Here is a 22910-nt window from a genome sequence, read left to right on the forward strand (position 1 = left end):
ACGCAGCGTTTTCAGTTTTCTTGTGTTTTGATGTCATTTTGTATTATGTTTCATGTTTAAGTCGTCTTTGGTTAAGTTGATTCTCTAGTGCCGAGGTTGTCCCTGTTTAGATTTGTATTAGTTAGTATTTCCCCCCTTGTGTCTTTGGGGGTGACTTTCCCCTGCAGGCTCATCTTCTCCAGAATTGTCCTGATCACACACAACAAATAAGAGACGAGAAAAAATTGTACAACCACCAGATGGCGAAAGAGTCCCACTGCAACTTTAAGCCATGAAGGATGTGTCTTGATGTTTGCTTGTGATAAATCGGCTTTATGTGAGTCTTTTTCAGAAAGTAACAGTAACACAAATGTAAAAGGAGCCAGTTTTTATTTCTTCATTTTTAGATGTATTCACTCAGGATCAGTTTGAAACCATTGGTTGAGACAGTATGTAGTTTAAATTTAAATATTCACCTGAAAGCTCTGAATTATTCACCTGAATAAAATAAATATGAACTCTTTAGAATACTGGCTTCTGTTTGTTTGAAAAAAAAGCTTTTGAGCTTCAGATAAGATCAAAGATAAGGCAACCGCTGCATCACAAACACAGACATTAGAATAAATAATTAAAATGTATTATTTATTAATTAAAAATATTTAAAAAACAAAAAGAACAAAAGCTAAACCTGCAAAATTCAAGCACCCAGAAATTTCCCTCTGTACTGTGATGTATTATATATATGAAGAAGTGCGGTTATTGTTCATCAGCTTTGAACTGATGTTCATTATATGTCTTTAATCAGTAAAGTCTTGCTTTGCTAGAAATAAATAAATAAATAATAAAATTGTAAACATGCAGCTGTATGTTAGAAGTCAAAGGGTCCTTAAGTCTTCTGTAAATTGACGGGGATCAAATGAAGGACACAAGTATCTGTTCTTACTCTAATAAATGCTGCTTTAATATCCAACAGACTATTTTCCTTCCTCATCAGCAGTAAACAGCTCGACTGCGTCTGTGCATTTGTGTCCTCCATACTTGTTTCCACAGACATCTCAGGCTTGATGCCACGATGCAGTGTAGAAACCTGACAACCCTCTGACTCATGTTCAAATGTTCAAGGACATTTCTCAGGATCATGTATGACCCCTTTTTGACATTTGGACTTTCATTAATAATATTTGTGTTTCTGAGTCATTTTTGTGGAGACTTCTGTCCAACGTAGTGTCCAAATGAAGCCTGAAGCTTTTCTTCACCCTCTTGTCAGATGGTCAGCAACAAAACTCTGTTCCAACCAATGTCTGATAAGAGATGAGACACAGCAGCTGAGCAAATGATCATTTCATGCTGAAGACATCCTCAGACAAAATTAAATACATACATAAACACAGCCTGGTGCCAATAACACAGCTAATGACACTGCTGTATCACTGGCTTTACTGATTAAAGACCATATCTGAAGGAAATCTTTGAACACAACAGAAAGTGACCTTTTAAACCTGCGACACTGATGCTGCATTCAAGGACGATTAAAAACATCTGAAAGGACTTAAGAACATCAAGAAAATGTGACTTGTTTCTCTGTAATGAAGCTGTTTTAGTGAAGAAAGTTGAAAGGTCACAGAGCGACTGCTGAATCTTCTGCTCTAAACATGAACTCTGAACTTTGTGATGCTTCAGGAGGAAAACTGCTTCAGTTATTCTCTCAGATTAGTTTCATATTTTCTGCATCAGATTTGAGTGAGATCCTGGAATGAAGACAGAAGAAAAGACTTTGTTCAAAGTTTGATTTATAGTCAAACCTTCCAGTTTATTCACACAATAAAACATCAACACAATATATGAATTCATTCATTAAAATCACAGTTTTTCCTCATTTGTTTGATGATTTTGACAAAAACAAACACAAACACACACACATGGTCTGCCATACTCATAAAGAGAAATGTCGACATTTTTCAATACAAATATTCCAGAAACATTTAGAGGATAGAGAAGTTTACATTTTCATGTGGAGAAATATTTTAGTAAATCAAAATGATGATGAGCAGTGATAGCCTCCATAAACAGTCACAGGAAAGATCTCCTTTAAAAACTGAGAAACATCAAGAGAACAACTAGAAGATGTGGAGGTACCACCCATAATGTTTGACTGACAGCTGATCTCTGTGCAGAAATGATGGAGAGAAACTAAAATGAAACTAAAACACAGATTTAAACCCACAATATGAAAGACTTCAGTCTATTTGAGCTTAATCAACTCAGCAGTGGCTCCATAATAATAAGGCGACAGTCCAGCATAGAGCGGCTGAGTGAATGTGGTCTGGACTCTGTGGAGGAGAGTCATGGTTTCAGAGACGCTGTAGAAGGACAAAATACCTGCTCTGTGATCCAGGTACACTCCTACTCTGGAGGACTGAGGACCTGAGACAGGAGTTTGGATGTTGTTGTACCAAAATGTATAACTGTTGTTTTTACAATCTAATGACCAAGATTTGTCATTACATCCAAATTTACATTCATTACCCTCTCCTTTTCTGCTGATATTCTTGTATGCGACTGCTACATCAACTCCTTCCCCTCTCCACTCCACCTCCCAGTAACAACGTCCAGTCAGACTCTCTCTACTCAGGACCTGCCACCATCTAGTGAATCTGTCTGGATGATCAGAATAAGACTGTTGTTGTTTCATTACTGTTGCTTTTCTGTTCCCCTCTGATAATAACAGATGTGTGTTTGCTGTGTTTGGATCCAGTGTGATTTCACATGAATATTTTAAGAATCCAGCTCTGGTCTTTGGCTCTGCTGGTGGATCTGACAGTAAAACATCCACTTCAGTGACTGTCAGTGAGATGTTTGTCCGTTCCTCTCTCAGAATGTCCTGTAGTTTATCTCTGACCTCTAACACAGCTGCTGTCACATCCTCAAAGTAGCTCAGAGGACGGATATTGATGCTGGATGAGTCTGTAGACTCACTGAGTGCTGACAGTGAGGGGTAGTTGTGTAGAAACTGGATGTGATCCTCTGTGTGTGAGAGCTGCTTCAGCTCAGCATCTTTCCTCTTCAGCTCAGTGATCTCCTGCTCCAGCTTCTCCTGAAGCTCTTTGACTCGACTCACTTCAGTTTCCTGCTGGGATCTGATCTGCTGCTTCACATCAGAGCTTCTTTTCTGGATGAGATGGATCAGCTCAGTGAAGATCTTCTCACTGTGCTCCACTGTTTGATCAGCAGACTGATTGATGGCCTCCACCTCCTGTTGAAGCAGCTTCACATCTTTCTCTCTGTCCTGGATTCTCTGCTGGATGTTTTGTCGACTCACCTCCAGCTCTCTCTGCCTCTCAGTCCTTTCTGCTGCAGCTGAGACTGTGTCGTGGCCTTTATGTTCATCCACAGAGCAGAGATAACAGATACTCTGCTGATCAGTACGGCAGAACATCTTCATCACCTCATCATGACGAGAGCAGATGTTCTCCTGGAGCTTCTTGGAGGGCTCCACCAGCTTGTGTTTCTTGAATGAAGCTGCAACAATATTATGAGTCTGAAGGTGTTTCTCACAGTAAGATGCCAGACAGAATAAACAGGACTTGAAGGCTTTCATTTTTCTTCCAGTGCAGACATCACAGGCCACATCTTCAGGTCCAGCATAGCAGTGATCAGCAGGAGCAGCTTGGAGTCCAATCTTCTTCAGCTCCTCCACTAAATCTGCTAACATGGTGTTTTTCATCAGGACAGGCCTCGCTGTGAAAGTCTGTCTGCACTGAGGGCAGCTGTAGATTTTCTTCTCTTCCTCTTCATCCCAGAAGTTTTTAATACAGTTCATGCAGTAGCTATGTCCGCAGGGAATAGTCACCGGATCCTTCAGTAGATCCAAACAGACTGAACAGCAGAATTTTGTTTGATCCATTTGATTCATGTGCTGTGCCGTTTCACCGTCTCTCAGTGACTGTCAGACAGTTTCACTTCCTCTGAACAGAAACAACCTCTGTGCTCTGAAGGGAAACAGATCTCTGCTCTTGTTCACCTCCTACAGGAAATGAGGCTCACCAGCAACTGCATTTACACCATGTTGTTTAGACCCATCCTGATACAGACACATCTGTGAAGGGAGGCACTAAAGAAATATTCTTACAGAGCGACCAAGAGCCAATCACATGATGCAGGGTGTGGTATGTTTGGTTACAGCATGCAGTAACAAGTCTGACCCAGTTAAACTTTAACAATTCATTTCTTCATGGTGCAAATATATAGTAGACTCAGGAGTTTAACTCAGTTTTCTTGGCCTTTGTTTATCGTTTCATTTAAAATCTTAATGGGTAAAGATCATCATAATTACATATGAAATTATATGTACAAATTATATGTTCCATTACACTATTAACAGCACAGATTATACAGCAAACATCAGATTCATGGATGGAGCCAGAGGCTAAATGACTGTTCAGCCCTCTTTAGGAAACGATCTTCATATGACGACAAACACGACAACAATCAGCTGTCAAACTGTACAAGAAGTTCACAGTAATGTAAAAGAAGTTATATCACTTTATTTTTAAACGTACGCACTCAGGGTCAGGACTGAAGACACTGATCGAGAAAATACTCTAAATATAAATATTCACCTAAACATTCAAAATTATTCAATTGCATAAAATGAAATATGAACTCTTTACAATACTGGCTTCTGATTGGTTGAAAAAGCAGGTGCTGAACTTCAGAAGAGCTAAAGCTGCAAAACTGTGTAAACCCAGAGTGGATGCTGCCCTCTGACCTTTCAGAAGTACGATCTTTTTATGAAGACACAGAGGCAGAGTTATTATTCATCACTTTAAAGATGATATTCGTTACATGTTCTTCACTCGTTGTCTAGTAAAGTCCAGAGAATGAGACACATGATTTCAAAACATACAGCTGCATGTTAGAGATCACAGAGTTCTTCAGTCTTATGAGAACTCATGGAGACTAAATGTCAGACACATCAACAGTAAATGTCGTTCCTCCCCCCGTCAGTTTGTGTCCTCCACACTTGTTTACACAAACATCTGAGGTTTGAACAGTGTGCAAAACCACATGTTACAAAGCTGCTGAGCTACTGAATACTGGAATATTTCATTCAATATCACCATCTGACCAAAGGACAAACACAGAGAGGATTAGAGCGCCAAACTTTGTTTCAAACTGTTTCAGAGTTTAGAGGCAAAAAGCAGAATTTCTACCTGGACAAAGAAATCAACGCAGGAGAAAAACCAGCTTTTTACATTTATTCAAAGGCATTATGTGAATGTACTCTGAGCCACAGCCTCCTAAAGTAAAGACATTTTATCATCTAAACCAGACAGAGTCATGTTTTCAGCAGTGTCTGTGTCCTCCATATAGACCATGCCATGGTCCACCTAGGGTGACCAGGTGTCTGACTTTATGTGGGACTACACAGCGCTCAGTCCTTGTTTGCCTGTGCCACACACACATTGAGCCAATGTCCAGTTTTTTTATTGACTCTAGTTTCTGTCGATCGGTAGGCCCACAAAAAAACCCTGTACAGGAAGTAGATTTCATCTCTCTGATAAAAGGAGTTCTAATCCCTGATCCTATGAGTCTGACCCAGTAGATAATATTGATATGATCATATTTATGCCTTTGTTGTTTCACAAAGGGTTAAAAACATTCACAGGTTGGACTGTGGTTCTCCTTTTAGCGTCTCTGCTGGAATTTTAACTGTGAACCTCTTAGATCCAAACTTCTGAACTGCTCATCTCACAGAGGACAAAAGGGAAGAACCCCAAATCTCTTCTTCACCTCACTTTTATACCTGCTCACCCTTTCTCCCCCCTTCCCTCAGTGGACGTCACATCTTCACACTTGGGCCAATCAGGTTGTTGACATTTGATCATCTGATGTCCACCCACACCTCATCTCTCTCTCTCTCTCTGATTTACAAGATTTAACACAAAGTTTAAACTTTAAAATCACTTCATTACATTTTCTTTGTTATTCTTAACACAGAAAATTCACATTCAAAAACGTAACACAGAATAAAACAGAGTAGCCAGTAGTGGGACATGGTTCCAGCAACTCTGATGGTGACGGCCCGTTTGAAGCTGAAGCTCCGGCACGTGTGTCAAAAAATCAACACACTGCTTCAGAAACGCTGTGCTGAGGCTTGGTTTGACTGAACAGAGTCACGTGATCAATGACGTCTGAAGCTTCATTCAGCACGTCACTGCTTCAGTACCTGATTCAAAGATTTCTAAGGAATTGAACCATTGGTGGGATTTGTGCCGTGTTTTGGTGATTTTGTGAGAGCGAATCAGTGTGTGACATAATTATAGACATGGAGCCAGGAAGAGAGGACGCTCTGCCTGTTCCTCAATAAAAACCAGTTCATCAGCATTTCTGCTCCCAGGTCTAAAATGTACATAAGAAATATGATGTACACATAATTATAATGATATAACTTATAGTATATTATATATAAACGTACCAGTCTGCTGGTTAATTACATAATCAGGTGGAGGCAGTGACCTCACAACCTCCTATAAGCTTTAAGTTAAGGTTACTTTATTTATACCCACAGGTAAATTTGCTTTACAGAACAATGATAGCATTTGGCCTCCCTTCACAAACACACACACCTAATGAAACCTGACAAAACACATATTTAGTAATTAAACAAAGTGAATCAAATCAAAAACAATTCTTATTGAGTTCAGTGACAGCAGCAGGGACAAAGCTGTTTTTATAATGCTTTGTCCTGCATCTTGGAACTAGAAACCTCCGTCCTGAAGAAAGAAGCTAAATCCACCCCGTAGAGGATGGGAACCATTTTTAAGGATTGATTAAGCATCTGTGGTACCTGTTTAGAGTACAGGGAGTCTAAACAGGCCTGTGACTCATCTATCAGACGACTGGACCATCTCACTCACTAATTCAGTCAATTTTTCTCTGTGACAGAGGTCTGACTGAACCATGGCACCAAACAAAAAGATAAAACAGACTCAATAAAAGAACAAGAAAACAAAGTTCAAATCTTTCGCTCGATGTGGAAATGAGCAAGTTTCCTGAGGCAGTAAAGGCACTGGTGACCCTTTTTACAGACCGATTTGCAATAAAAGTTCAGTTTTTCATTGATTATGGTCCCAAGATATTTATATGATTGCACTTGCTCTATTTTCTGACCTTTAATTAAAGTGACTCTGTGCCCATTTAGTTGTTTCCTAAAATCAATAACCATATCTTTTGTTTTAGATATGTTCAATTGGAGATAAGACTCCTCCCACCACTGAACAAACTAATCAATGATTGGACTATGGTGAGTTTCACCCTCTTTCAGTAAGCTGACAATAACAAAGTCATCTGTAAATTTAATGATGGCCCTGTTTTCATATCTGCTCTGACACGTGTTTGTAAAGAGAATGAATAATAAGGGCGATAAGAGACCCTGGAGGAGAAGCTGTGGAGGAGAACACTGGGTCAGACAGAACCCCATTTATTCTCACTCTTTGTGACCTGTCAGTTAAAAGATCTAAAATCCAGCAAACCAGGTTTTTCCTGATTTCAAACTCTTCTAAAAGTCTTTTCATTAAAATATGGGGCTGTATTGTATTAAAAGCTGAAGAAAAATCAATGAAAAGAAGTCTTGCAAAAGTCCCTTTACTCTCTACATGTTTAAGAATCAGATTTAGTCCAAAGCGCGTCCTGCACTCCTCTGTTGGGCCTGTACGCAAACTGCATTGGATCCAGCTGATATTCAATCTCTTCCATAATCACATTTCTGATGATTTTTTCAGACTTTCATGACAACTCAGGTGAGGCAACAGGCCTGAAGTCATTCAGGACGTTTGGACGACTAGATTTAGGGACATGAACGACGACAGCTTCCTTCCAAAGCGAGGGCACATTTTGTATTTGAAAGGATTTATTGAAAATAACCTGAAATTTAGGACTGAGCTCTTTAGCACAAGATTTAATTAGGCGGCACTAATGTTATCAGGGCCCTGGCTCTTGTTCACATTAACTGTATGAAAGGCCTTTTGGACATCGCTGAGTTCAGTGATGAAGTGTTGAGTAACTTTCAGTTTCTGTTTCAGTTCAGAAGAACTAAAACGAGCATCAAGCATATTCAAATCTCTGTCTGACTTAAAACCGTCTACAATGATCTGACTGCTGCTCTGGGGATTTTGAAACCCTGATATGGTTTTCATACAAGTCCAGGCAGACCCAAAACATTTTGCAGCAAATTTTCTTTCAAGAAGGTTTTTGTAGATCTGTTTTGCTTTCAAGAGCTCGATTTTCAAGTCTTTGGTGACTGCCTGAAAGTCAGTAACAGCCCCCTCTTTAAAAGCCTGTCTCTTTTTCCTTAAACAGGATTTGATGCATTTGGTGACCCATGGCTTATTGTTAGGGTACACTTTAGCATGCTTAAGGGGTATAATCATGTCTTTACAAAACCTGCATATGAGCTAACATCCACCAAAGCATCAAGACTGAATAAAAACTTCCCAATCTGTCAATTGAAAACATTCCTGCAAGGTAAGCACAGATTCTTCTGACCACATGATTGATTGATGATAACATAATTTTTTCACCCCCCAAAAATTCATGTTCAAAGCAACATATCAGCCCGATATCACACAGAACTGTCACATGACATCAAACACGAGCTGTCAGCTCTGCAGAGTGGGCAATCATAATGAAGCAGTTCATTATAAGCTGCAGACTCAAGCTGCTCTTCATATATTTGTCCATCAGATGTCACCAAAGAGGACTGTGATGAAAGCTTCGAGTAATGAACCGTTTTTCATTACAAGCTTGGCCAACTGACTACAATCTACAATAAACTAATATGGCTTTTCAATCCTCTCTTCAATCACTTGGTACCACCAGGAACCTTTAAATGGGCACTCAAGCTGCCTGGAGACTGTTTTGTCGTGCACATCAGAGAAACCACAGGTAAGACAATCTTATCCAAAAGGTCAGTGTAACAGTATTGTTTTCCACCAGCTTAACCAAACTTCCCACACTAACTGAAATTTCTTTTCCCAGGCAAACATTAAACAGCAGCAGCTGGAAAACTGGAAAACCTAAAGCCAAATAATCAATAAAACATAACAAACTTTTGTATGAGTGAGTATTGATAAACTGAGCAGAATTAAACCTCAGTGAAACCACATAAGTTCTGGTAACTTGCACATATTTATGTTTAATATGTTGTTTTATATTTTGATCAGTTTCAGGTGTTTGTGCGACTGTGTTAACCATCAGTAAAACCACATATAAATCACACTTCTGTGTTTAACAATTACAACACTTGATGCTGTTTTTCTGATTCAGGATTATGTGTGTGATGAGTTGGCCACACAGTTCTTATCTTTCTGCTTCAGACACACACAAAACTGCCGAGGTTGAAGCTGGCTTCAGTCTCTTTCTACCCCAGGTCTCACCACATTTCCAAAATGTAAACTCTGAGTCTCATAAGAAATGTGGTTCAAAAAGATGTGCTGATCTATGAATGCATCCTTACTGAAAGCTAAAGATGTCCAGCAGACAGAAACAGCAGCTGAATGAACAGTTATCATGAGCGAGTGTACAAACACTATCACAGGAAATAACAGAAATAAACTGTAGTTTCCATTTATACCTGTAGTATTTTTTCAGCTCCATGTCATCTTCCAATATGTCAAAATATGATTTCATTGTATCTTAAACAAATACAAACTTCTTTCTTCCCCCCAGAGAGCCAACAGTTTACTATCAGAACTGAGGCTGATCATTAACAGGGAGCAGCAGGTAACAAGGTCATCAGCAGTGGAGGAAAGTATGGAAGTAATACTCAGCTTCATATTTGAAGATACTCGAGTATCTTAGCTGCAGGTCTGGAACAATGGTTTTATTTCCTTTCCCATTAAACATCTCACACAGCCCCTCATCTGTGACCCTTAGCAAACCCACTGGATATCTACCTGCACATAAAGGAGATCAGATCAGTTCCATCTAGACCAGCTGTAACAGGAAAATGCTGCTTACACTTTGATGCATCACTTTCAGTTTGTCATATAAGACAATATATCAGATTGAGGCATTATTTTCCTGCAGTGAGTAAATCTACTTTGTACTTTACTCTTTTCTTTTAGGTAAAGGCTCTAAACAGTACTTGTACACTGTGGAAATCCCATAAGAACGTCTCCTGAACTCTGGAAAATAACAAAACAAAGATTAAAAGGAGGTCTTGGGTGCTGATGATGATTATGATGATGATGATGCTGATGATGATGAGGAGTAGCATGCATTTAAAAAGTGACTGATGTCCTAGAATACAACAGAACAGTGTCTCTACAAACTTATGAAAACATGACAGTCTTGCATTAGTTTGTATTCTTATGATTTCAAAAAACGAGGGAAAAATCTCCTTGAAATGCACAATTCCTTTTTGTTATTTCTTAGTGTGTGACGTATTTTATTGGCTTTATGATTCGTGCAAACAGTTTCCTGATTCATAATGGAAATAGATTTTAGACACAGGAGGAACACGCAGTGATCAGCAGGAGCAGCTTGGAGTCCAGTCTTCTTCACACTGAGGAGGGACATATATGCAGGAACAGTTGTCATAACTGTTACAACCACCAGATGGCGAAAGAGTCCCACTGCAACTTTAAGCCATGAAGGATGTGTCTTGATGTTTGCTTGTGATAAATCTGCTTTATGTGAGTCTTTTTCAGAAAGTAACAGTAACATGTCTGATTATATGTCTTTAATCAGTAAAGTCTCGCTTTGCTAGAAATAAATAAATCAATAATAAAATTGTAAACATGCAGCTGTATGTTAGAAGTCAAAGGGTCCTTAAGTCTTCTGTAAATTGACAGGGATCAAATGAAGGACACAAGTATCTGTTCTTACTCTAATAAATGCTGCTTTAATATCCAACAGACTATTTTCCTTCCTCATCAGCAGTAAACAGCTCGACTGCGTCTGTGCATTTGTGTCCTCCATACTTGTTTCCACAGACATCTCAGGCTTGATGCCACGATGCAGTGTAGAAACCTGACAACCCTCTGACTCATGTTCAAATGTTCAAGGACATTTCTCAGGATCATGTATGACCCCTTTTTGACATTTGGACTTTCATTAATAATATTTGTGTTTCTGAGTCATTTTTGTGGAGACTTCTGTCCAACGTAGTGTCCAAATGAAGCCTGAAGCTTTTCTTCACCCTCTTGTCAGATGGTCAGCAACAAAACTCTGTTCCAACCAATGTCTGATAAGAGATGAGACACAGCAGCTGAGCAAATGATCATTTCATGCTGAAGACATCCTCAGACAGAATTAAATACATACATAAACTCAGCCTGGTGCCAATAACACAGCTAATGACACTGCTGTATCACTGGCTTTACTGATTAAAGACCATATCTGAAGGAAATCTTTGAACACAACAGAAAGTGACCTTTTAAACCTGCCACACTGATGCTGCATTCAAGGACCATTAAAAACATCTGAAAGGACTTAAGAACATGAAGAAAATGTGACTTGTTTCTCTGTAATGAAGCTGTTTTAGTGAAGAAAGTTGAAAGGTCACAGAGCGACTGCTGAATCTTCTGCTCTAAACATGAACTCTGAACTTTGTGATGCTTCAGGAGGAAAACTGCTTCAGTTATTCTCTCAGATTAGTTTCATATTTTCTGCATCAGATTTGAGTGAGATCCTGGAATGAAGACAGAAGAAAAGACTTTGTTCAAAGTTTGATTTATAGTCAAACCTTCCAGTTTATTCACACAATAAAACATCAACACAATATATGAATTCATTCATTACAATCACAGTTTTTCCTCATTTGTTTGATGATTTTGACAAAAACAAACACACACACATGGTCTGCCATACTCATAAAGAGAAATGTCGACATTTTTCAATACAAATATTCCAGAAACATTTAGAGGATAGAGAAGTTTACATTTTCATGTGGAGAAATATTTTAGTAAATCAAAATGATGATGAGCAGTGATAGCCTCCATAAACAGTCACAGGAAAGATCTCCTTTAAAAACTCAGAAACATCAAGAGAACAACTAGAAGATGTGGAGGTACCACCCATAATGTTTGACTGACAGCTGATCTCTGTGCAGAAATGATGGAGAGAAAATAAAATGAAACTAAAATACAGATTTAAACCCACAATATGAAAGACTTCAGTCTATTTCACTTTAATCAACTCAGCAGTGTCTCCATAATAGTGAAACCAGAGTCCAGCATAGAGCGGCTGAGTGAATGTGGTCTGGACTCTGTGGAGGAGAGTCATGGTTTCAGAGACGCTGTAGAAGGACAAAATACCTGCTCTGTGATCCAGGTACACTCCTACTCTGGAGGAACGAGGACCTGAGACAGGAGTTTGGATGTTGTTGTACCGAAATGTAAAACTGTTGTTGTCACAATCTAATGACCAAGATTTGTCATTACATCCAAACAAACATTCATTACCACATCCATTTCCTTTTCTGCTGATATTCTTGTATGCGACTGCTACATAACCTCCTTCCCCTCTCCACTCCACCTCCCAGTAACAACGTCCAGTCAGACTCTCTCTACTCAGGACCTGAAACCAATTGGTGAATCTGTCTGGATGATCAGAATAAGACTGTTGTTGTTCCACTGCTGTTGCTTTTCTGTTCCCCTCTGATAATAACAGATGTTTGTGTGCTGTGTTTGGATCCAGTGTGATTTCACATGAATATTTTAAGAATTCAGCTCTGGTCTTTGGCTCTGGTTGTGACAGTAAAACATCCACTTCAGTGACTGTCAGTGAGATGTTTGTCCATTCCTCTCTCAGAATGTCCTGTAGTTTATCTCTGACCTCTGACACAGCTGCTGTCACATCCTCAAAGTAGCTCAGAGGACGGATATTGATGCTGGATGAGTCTGTAGACTCACTGAGTGCTGACAGTGAGGGGTAGTTGTGTAGAAACTGGATGTGATCCTCTGTGTGTGAGAGCTGCTTCAGCTCAGCATCTTTCCTCTTCAGCTCAGTGATCTCCTGCTCCAGCTTCTCCTGAAGCTCTTTGACTCGACTCACTTCAGTTTCCTGCTGGGATCTGATCTGCTGCTTCACATCAGAGCTTCTTTTCTGGATGAGATGGATCAGCTCAGTGAAGATCTTCTCACTGTGCTCCACTGTTTGATCAGCAGACTGATTGATGGCCTCCACCTCCTGTTGAAGCAGCTTCACATCTTTCTCTCTGTCCTGGATTCTCTGCTGGATGTTTTGTCGACTCACCTCCAGCTCTCTCTGCCTCTCAGTCCTTTCTGCTGCAGCTGAGACTGTGTCGTGGCCTTTATGTTCATCCACAGAGCAGAGATAACAGATACTCTGCTGATCAGTACGGCAGAACATCTTCATCACCTCATCATGACGAGAGCAGATGTTCTCCTGGAGCTTCTTGGAGGGCTCCACCAGCTTGTGTTTCTTTAACTGAGCTGCTACATAATGAGGCTGAAGGTGTTTCTCACAGTAAGATGTCAAACAGACTAAACAGGACTGTAAAGCTTTTATTTTTCTCCCAGTGCAGACATCACAGGCCACATCTTCAGGTCCAGCATAGCAGTGAGCAGCAGGAGCGGCTTGGAGTCCAGTCTTCTTCAGCTCCTCCACTAAATCTGCTAACATGGTGCTTTTCTCCTGGACAGGCCTCGCTGTGAAAGTCCTCCGGCACTGAGGGCAGCTGTAGATTTTCTTCTTTTCCTCTTCATCCCAGAAGCTTTTAATACAGTTCATGCAGTAGCTGTGTCCACAGGGAATAGTCACCGGATCCTTCAGTAGATCCAAACAGACTGAACAGCAGATTTTTGTTTGATCCATTTGATTCATGTGCTGTGCCGTTTCACCGTCTCTCAGTGACTGTCAGACAGTTTCACTTCCTCTGAACAGAAACAACCTCTGTGCTCTGAAGGGAAACAGATCTCTGCTCTTGTTCACCTCCTACAGGAAATGAGGCTCACCAGCAACTGCATTTACACCATGTTGTTTAGACCCATCCTGATACAGACACATCTGTGAAGGGAGGCACTAAAGAAATATTCTTACAGAGCGACCAAGAGCCAATCACATGATGCTGGGTGTGGTATGTTTGGTTACAACATGCAGTAACAAGTCTGACCCAGTTAAAGTTTAATAGTTTAACTTTACTTGGTGCTTTGAAATTTTACAGTCAACACTCAGTGAGTTCAGTTTATATTTCAAAAAGTTCAGCAAAGTTTAGGATGCTGTGATGAATAAAAATAAATCAAACTTTATATTTTGACATTTTCTAAAGTTCATTCTCACACTTACAGAATGATGCATGGGAACAACTGACTCCACTAAATCAAACCTATGTTCAAATGAGATTATGATCATTAAATAGTAACAAATATTTAAATTTAGCAACAACAAATGCAGATCGCTCCACAGTGTTTACAAAAACAAACAAACAAACATTATTTTGTAGTTTTTCCTGTGTACACAGTCACAGTGGAGTTTAAAAGAAAACATCAAGATGTGCTTGAAATGAAAACTTTGAAGTTTAATTCAAAGGTTTTAGTAAAATTTTTGCATGAACAGTTTAGTAATTTTTGTTTTTTACAAAGTGTCCATGTCAGTAATTCATTTAAATGTATTTTGGTCTTAAACTGATCCAGTAACTGTACCTTTGCCTCACCTACTTAACCGAGTATTTTATTAAATATCAGTATTTTTTATTCAGGTTTGGGAAAAATACTTAAGAGTACACACTCCAGGACCGTTAAAATGAAGGTGGTGAGGAGATGTGCTGGATTCATCCCTGGCCAAAGGTATCATTCTTAATTCAGACTACTGGACGAGCTCCATCAGCCTTTTGTGAGGTCTGTTTAAAGTGGACTCAAAAAAATTGACAGCAGCTTCCTGCAGTGGACTGTATGCACAGAAACACATGGTCATATATGCAGCTGTAGCAAGCTTGCAGTCATTTTAAACAGACTTGTTACTCTAATGTCTGTCTCTGTTAGTGCTGCGACAGACTGGTGACCTGTCCAGGTGTACTCTACCTATAATTACTGGGACAGGCCCTAGTCCCCACCCACCCACCAACCCTCCCACTGTGACCCTGAATTAAATATAAAGAAGAAAATGGATCGATAGGCTGACGTTTTTTTTTTTAATTGTTCAAGAAATCTGAGCTGTTGCTTTGTCCTTGGATTTTGTGGTATTAATATTAGAGCAACCTTTCTCACAGAATTCCTACAATAAGCCATGTTACCTGAGATTATTCCTGTATTTACCTGAAGGCCCTGACAAATGTGCTGTGTACATGAAGGATGGGAATCAAATCACTACAGTTAAGGAACCTGTTCATATTTATTTGATGAACCAATGATTGTCTATAAGTTTGTGATCCATCTTTGATTACTGATTCCAAGATGGTCTTTATGGAAATCCTGTTTGGCTTTTTAAATTTTATTTCCCTTTTTCAGTTTGCCAGGGCAGCTCTCCACAGTCACTGTCCACATGGGTCAGTGGGAACTAGAAGCACTCTGCTAATGTGTGTGACCAGCAACCTCCAGCATCCACCCAGTCAGCGTTTACCCTGCTGGATATTTGTTTTTGTCTGTGACTGGAGAGTCAGATTTTTTTTGAGGTTGGAGGAACAGCCTCACACTCGCAGAGGTGAGTCAGTTTTCAGAGGTCATCTAAAATCCTCCCACCCTGGTTTTTATGAAGTAGATCTTATTATGTGAAACAATAATATTTCTCTTCCTCTTCCCCCTCTACACATCTGACTTCAGGTACAAGTCTCAGTCATGTCATCTGCAGAAATTCTCGGATGACTCTGCCATTGTGGGTTGTATCAGGGATGGACAGGAGGAGGAGTGCAGGAGTGTGGTGGACAGCTTTGTCGAGTGGTGTGAGCTAAACCACCTACAACTTAACATCACAAAGACAAAAGAACTGATCATGGACTTTAGGAAGCATGCTCCTCCTCCTACCGCAGTCACCATCAGAGGGGGCTGATGTAGAGATCGTTGTAACAGTTGGTGAAATGTTATTATTTGACCACAAGGCGGAGCTCTTGTAATGATAATGTAATTAACGCATTTTATTTTGTATGTTTTATTTTTGTGTTGAGCATGTTAACATTTTCCTTTTTTTGCCTACAGTTAATTTGGTACATGGAAAATAACCGGTTAATTTTGTAAGTATAAGGTAAGGGCAGAGGTCACTTCCTGTTTTGGGAAGTAAGGTCAGAGAAGCTGCTCATGGTGACGGTCTAGCCGTGTGAATGTTAAAGAAGAAATAAGCCCTAAGTTCCAATTACACCGGTTTGCCTACTTGCAGGCCAAAGTGGTATGTTTGTTTATATTTTGTGAATTTTATATTGTAATATGTTTTAATGCTGAAATATAATTTTCTTGTACATTTGTATTCACCAGTTCTACGGTGTACCTGTGTACGTTAAGAGAAGCACAGTAAACATCAGTAAAGAAGAACTCTCGTGTCTCTCGTGTATGTGTACAAGCCGGCATAATCGTGGAGGACTACCGGTACCTGGGGGTACACTTGGACTGTAAACTGGACTGGACCAAGAACACCAATGCTGTCTTTAAAAAAGGGCAGATTCGGCTTTTCCTACTGAGGCGGCTCAGGTCCTTTAATGCTTGCAGGAAAATGCTGACCATGTTCTATCACTCTGTGGTAGAGAGCACTGTGTTCTTTGCAGCTGTGTGCTGGGGCAGTGGGGTGAAGACAGCTGATGCCAACAGACTGAACAAAGTGATTAAAAAGGCTGGTTCTGTCCTGGGTGTCAGACTGGAGAAGTCTCCTGAGACTATTACCAATGTTATTCTGTTCCCTTCCAGACCGTGCAATATTACCCAACAGTACCTTATTGAATATTTGTTTCATCCCTCCATCATATGCTGCTACTCCCTTTATTCAATTGCACAATAATATGTCACTTTATAGAATCGCCTGCACTGATAGTTAAGTTATTTATTCTCCAGGATATAGTTATATATATTACTTCGTTAGAGTTATTTGATACTATGTCTTGCACTATCCTACTGTATATTACTGTACACTACTATTCTTATTGTATACATTGTATATCTTATTCATCTGTTCCTCTGTCTCTCCTGCTGCTTTGAGCATGTACATGACAAAAGAATTTCCCTCCGGATAAATAAAGTTATTCTTATTCTTATTTCAGTGACTGCTGCTTATACCACAGGTGAATACACTGTACAGATCCCTGATGGGAGAATCAGCCCTACTTTAGGCATTACCTGTTCCAACAAAGAAGTCTGGTAGATGTTTGTTTATAGTCTGATGATTGGACCACATCCTCAGCATCTCTGAGTTTGTTTCTTGGTTATTATTCATACACAGTAATGTGATGTATGATGATATCTAGTATAATTGGACCAACCTTGTGCTCTTCATTGATGAAAGCTGTTTGAGTTTGAATGTTTGACCTTGTGTATTTTGCGTTCTCTGGGCTTTGCTGACCTCAATCTTTTTAGAGGATCAGAAAACAAAACCAGGATTACTGTAAATGTTTCTTCTCCAGGTGGATGATGATACGACTGTGTGACACAGGATGCCATCTTTAGTCTAGAGGAAGCAAAGCTCAGAAAGAAGTGTGATATTATATGGTACCCACATGTGTGCTGCTGAGGAGGATGTTCAGGGACGCCTGCAACCAAATCCAAGCCTCCTCAGGTTAGTCGTAGTTGCAGAACGCTATAGAAGGACTGAGACAGCTGAGGTTTAAAATGTTTGGTTAAACGGATGAAAAAGAGATTTTCTTCACTATAATGATCACTTTTTGAAAATTTTGGCAATTTCAAGTTTGTCAAATAACTTTGACACCTGAATTGACATGATATGATATATGAAATCAGAAGATGCTCCACCATGCAACATCTCATTGGCTGTAATTTTGATATATAACACCAAACTGTCCTCTAATCTCCTGTCTGTTCACTGGATTGCTGAAATTAAGAGCTAGTTTGATCAATTTAGATCTAAACGATCCAAACTTGAGCTCTAATGTTTAATAGTAGTAATATTCTAGACCTCTTTAAGTCATTTTCACTATTCGACTGTCCAACCAGCCAACTCCAATAAAAGAACGCAGCAGCACTCAGTGATCACCACAGATGAGCGAGTTCCTGTAACATTCATCATCTGATCCCTGTTGGTCTGTGTGCTTCTGCTTTTGGTAACTATAGTTACCTAACTGTAGTTATCATAACGCAGTCACTATAAACACATGCCATCCACTTTCTAACTACTGGTTACTGGTTACTTCCTGCCAGTTATTTTAGACCCAACACTGTTTCTTCTTTTTCGCCTCAGTGTTGACGTGTCAAATGTTAAACAGCTGGAAATGAAACTACACCAGTGTACTGTGATGTTTCAGCAACATGTGGCAAACGCTGTTCCTGCCATTCATGGTGATGTCACCAGAGACAGCCCCGCCCATCTCAGGACCTCCCCCTGTCATATGTCTAGTCAGATGTCTATTCATATTAATGTACAGAATTCACCTGCTTGCTGCTACTACTGCACATTCACCCAATGTATATACTATATATAATGTTCTTCCTCTAACCCCCCCCCCCCCCCCCCCCCCCATTTTTGCACATGTCAAGGAGCGTGTCAGGCTACATTTCACTGTGTGTTATACTTGTATAACTATGCATGTGACAAATAAAGAACCTTGAACCTTGAACCTTGAATGTTGATCATGATGATTATGAAGATGACAGTGAGCACAACTAAGACTGTAAAAATCCACGACCAGGATGTTTAGATGTTTTCTAATTATTAATGAATATTAAGAACCTGTTTGTGTGGTTTATCTTTGTTTTTGTGTCAGTTGTTATTAACAAATCTCACAAACTCAGACAGTTTACATTCTGTATGTGTTTTCATCTTTACCAGCCACACTTTAACTGCAATTAAGAAAACAAACGTTAGAAACTCTTGACTCAGTGACTTTATAAAATATTTAAGTGGTTCAGGTAGAGCCAGCTGTTGAATTCCCGTGAACACTTACCATATTGTACCTGTACAGCATGTTTTTGTATGAGACAGATTTGTAACAGAGGCCTTGCTCTCAGTAAGTTTGAAGTCATTTCCTGATTTGTTTTGTAATCTCTGCTCTTTCTGTATTCTGCTCAGTTTGAATGCTTTGTCAGCAAAACAGATAACAAGTGAACAATTTTGAATAACAAACTGTAGCATGCACTAATATTACACATCTCCAAACAACAATCCACTGAGACCATGAACTCCACTTCTTTGAAGCAATCTTCTTCTTTTTGGCATGAAAAAGAAAGAAGAAACAGCACGAGCTGCTTTGATCTACCAAAAGGAAAAAACAAGATATCTGAGGTGAAATCAGTCAGGTGAAATAATTAAGATATAAACAATAATTCAATGCAATGTCTCAGGTAGCTTAGTCTGTTACAACTGTTGATAAAAACTAAACAAATTAACACAGTGTCAGGGAACTGTTGTGTGGGAACTAGTCGCTTTTATGTCTGCAGTCATTTAACTTCCATCTATTCATTTAACTTAGGGGGAAGAAATGTCAGGTTGGTGCAGGCTGGTTAGGTGCATTTGGTCCTCTGTTGTTGTAATTAGATGAGTTGGTTTGCTTTGTGGCTCAGCTGTATGTGGGGTTATATCTTGGGCTGGGTATCGATTTTGATTTCTACAATCATTTTGATTCCAATTCACAAGGTCCCGATTCGATTCAATCACCATTTCGATCCAATTTTGACTCAGCATATGAAGATTACGTGATGCTGCTGAAGTGAAGCAGAGCAAAGGTACAGAGGTTTTTACTAGAGACACAGCTAAGCGTTTTGCAATTTGGCATCATTTTAAAAAGTTTAGATTTCTTCAGTATTGAACAACCGAAATGAGGCTTTTTTGTCAGAGGTTATTTCATAAAAACAGCACCTGACAGCGCTGTACACAACGGTAGACTGGTGCATAATAAGCAAGTGAATAATGCAGAGAACAGATTTGAGATGGGAAACTGTTCTTGAAGTACACTGAGAGAGAGAGAGCTGTGCAGGAGGTGTGATTTTACCCTGGTGGAACCAAAACAGCAAAGGTAGGAGGGATTTTATGATGATGTTCATCAAATGTGAAGCAGTTTTGATCTTCTTTGCTGCTCGTTCAGTGAATTTTGGTCAGAGAGTGACAAAACCTGCAGCTTCAGAAAATGTGAGATGTCAGCATTCAGCCCCGACAATGTGTCTGTGTACGTGCCATTGGGTGAACGATCCACGCTTTGTGTTTACATCTTTGTGCTGAATCTGTTTAGCTGCTCTCACTTGCTGTAGGTTGCCTCCTCAAGTGGCCGGTCTCCACCATCACTGCAGTGAAGCCTGTTCATTTAATTAATGTTTGCTAATAAAGTGTTTTCATTCACGGTTCTGTGTTGACAGCCCTGCTATCTAAGGAGTTTCTTTTCTGCAGCTCTACATTTGCAGTTATTTTGTCTAAACTTTGTTTTATGAAACTGACCTTCCTCACCTCTGACCTTTCACACATAGTGGTCACTACAGTGGACAGCTATTCAAAGGCTGTTTTCTTGTATTTGTGTCAGTGTTGATGATATACTTGCACATAACCACAACACACAGTGTCAAATTCACAAGTTGAAACATATGTTGTCCACCTAAGTGGACATGTAAAAAACTCTTTGAAAACTACGTTTAAAAAACTCAAGTTCAAAAATCTTTTTTTCATGACTAAAGATGAATAAAAATACTCAAGAAAACAATCCTGAGTGAGGTTGTCATAATTCATCCATGGTAAATGGCCTGTATTTGTATAGCGCTTTACTAGTTCCTAAGGACCCCAAAGCACTTTACACTACATTCAGTCATCCACCCATTCACACACCCATTCACACACCCATTCACACACACATTCACACACTGGTGATGGCAGCTACATTGTAGCCACAGCCACCCTGGGGCGCACTGACAGAGGCGAGGCTGCCAGACACTGGCGCCACCGGGCCCTCTGACCACCACCAGTAGACAACGGGTGAAGTGTCTTGCCCAAGGACACAACGACCGAACAGAATCGGAAGGTTTGCTCGAACCGGCAACCTTCCGATTACAAGGCGAACTCCCAACTCTTGAGCCACGATCGCCCCCATCATCCATGAAAGGATTAATAACGAGCCTGTGTGCCTTTTGTAACTGTTACGTTTGCACTGGCTATTGTAACCTCTCCTGGGGTGTAACTTCCTCCCCAGGTGGCGCTGTCAACACCATCTAGTTGCCTTTACCTGTTTTCCACCTTTGTGCCACCACATTTGCATATGTCTCTATCAATTAAGTCTGATTTGAGGTCTGCCATATTTTAAATTCAGCTATTTCTCTCAGAAATTTGGGATCTAAATGACAAATCTGTTATACTGTCACTGTTTAGTGCAAATGACTCATTGGGACATATAAAATTACAAATTTTAAAATTTTTATTAAATCGCTTCACCTGATATCGAGTGTCCAAGAATATCAAACCTTTAAAAATTGTTTACGGTCAGAATTTATAAAAACTAATTGTAAGTAAATTCAAACACGTGAGCTTTTCTTTGTGTTGAATATCAACACTTAAGACTGTGAACTTTACTTTAGAACAAACAACAACTGAGTTGAGTTTGCTTTATGTTACATTGTAAATATGTTAGGTTCTGGTGTTTAGTATTAGTTAGGGTTTAGTTGAGATTTAACCTAGTTTATGTTTCTCCTTCGTCTCCTTGTTTGAGTCTCTTTCTGTTTTTTTCCATGTGTTATCTCCTCGTCTGTAGGTTCCCTTTGTGTCTCGCTCCCTCTGTCTCGTGTCAAGCTTGCGTGTCCCAGTTCATGTCTCAATGTTTCCTGTTTTATTGTGGATTCTGTTCCATAATCAGTGTGTTTAGTTGTACTTTCCCTGTGGCGTTCAGGTACATTTGTGTCAGCTGTGTTTCCACTTCCCTCATTACCCTTCTGTGTATTCATGTCCTCTGCCTTCCCCTGTTCTTTGTCAGGTTGTGTGTTTTCTCCATGTCAAGTCACATCTGGTCACAACGTTTTATTTCTACTTCTCAGGTTCATGCTCATGTTTTTTTTCTTCATGTTCCGGTTCAGTTTCATGTTTCAGTCATCATAGTAATTTAGCTGCTCCCAGTTTAGTTTGTAGTTTAGTTTGTCCCAGGACGTTTTGCCCTAATTGTTTTCCATTTTTGACTTCAGCCCAAAAGAAACGGTTCACCTTTTTTACATTTTTTTTTTCTTTGATTTTCTCCTTTGTCTGCGTTTTCGGTCCACGTCATAACACTGTCATTCCAAATGTCTATCGATAACAAGAAAAACTTTTTAGTACACAATCTAGATTTCTCCCCAACTTTAGAATCTGTCGGCTTTGTCTGCTGGTCTGAAGTCAATAAACCACAAGAAAGATGATTTTAGTCATTTTATTTGCATCGTGCAGTTTGACTGTGTCCATTCAATTAAACTTTATTTATATAGCGTCAAATCACAACAAAAGTCGCCTCAAGGTGCTTTATATTGTAAGGTAAACCCTACAATAATACATACAGCGAAAAACCCAACAATCATATGACCTCCTATGAGCAAGCACTTAGGGAACAGTGGGAAGGAAAAACTCCCTTTTAATACGAAGAAACCTCCGGCAGAACCAGGCTCAGGGAGGGGCGGGGCCATCTGCTATGACCAATGACATTCCAACCAATGTCTGATAAGAGATGAGACACAGCAGCTGAGCAAATGATCATTTCATGCTGAAGACATCCTCAGACAGAATTAAACACATACATAAACACAGCCTGGTGCCAATAACACAGCTAATGACACTGCTGTATCACTGGCTTTACTGATTAAAGACCATATCTGAAGGAA

At 39.7% G+C, this 22910-nt stretch overlaps 2 protein-coding genes across 2 annotated transcripts; both read right to left on the reverse strand.

Annotated features, from left to right (window-relative positions):
* Positions 1-1735: 1735 nt before the first annotated feature.
* On the reverse strand, positions 1736-4109 carry LOC147307863 (tripartite motif-containing protein 16-like). The gene has a single exon (XM_086273655.1). It carries the CDS (start codon positions 3890-3892, stop codon positions 2222-2224), a length of 1671 nt encoding a protein of 556 aa, XP_086129781.1. The 5' UTR covers positions 3893-4109; the 3' UTR covers positions 1736-2221.
* Positions 4110-11797: 7688 nt separating this feature from the next.
* LOC147307864 (tripartite motif-containing protein 16-like) lies at positions 11798-14022 on the reverse strand. The gene has a single exon (XM_086273656.1). The coding sequence runs from the start codon at positions 13828-13830 to the stop codon at positions 12163-12165; it is 1668 nt and encodes a 555-aa protein (XP_086129782.1). The 5' UTR covers positions 13831-14022; the 3' UTR covers positions 11798-12162.
* Positions 14023-22910: the final 8888 nt, after the last annotated feature.

Source organism: Aulonocara sp. 'chitande type north' Nkhata Bay, linkage group LG18 (assembly GCF_057382095.1).
Source record: "Aulonocara sp. 'chitande type north' Nkhata Bay isolate Kocher_YH1m ecotype deep benthic linkage group LG18, A_spYH_male_GT1.1, whole genome shotgun sequence".
In the NCBI taxonomy this organism is placed as follows: domain Eukaryota; kingdom Metazoa; phylum Chordata; class Actinopteri; order Cichliformes; family Cichlidae; genus Aulonocara; species Aulonocara sp. 'chitande type north' Nkhata Bay.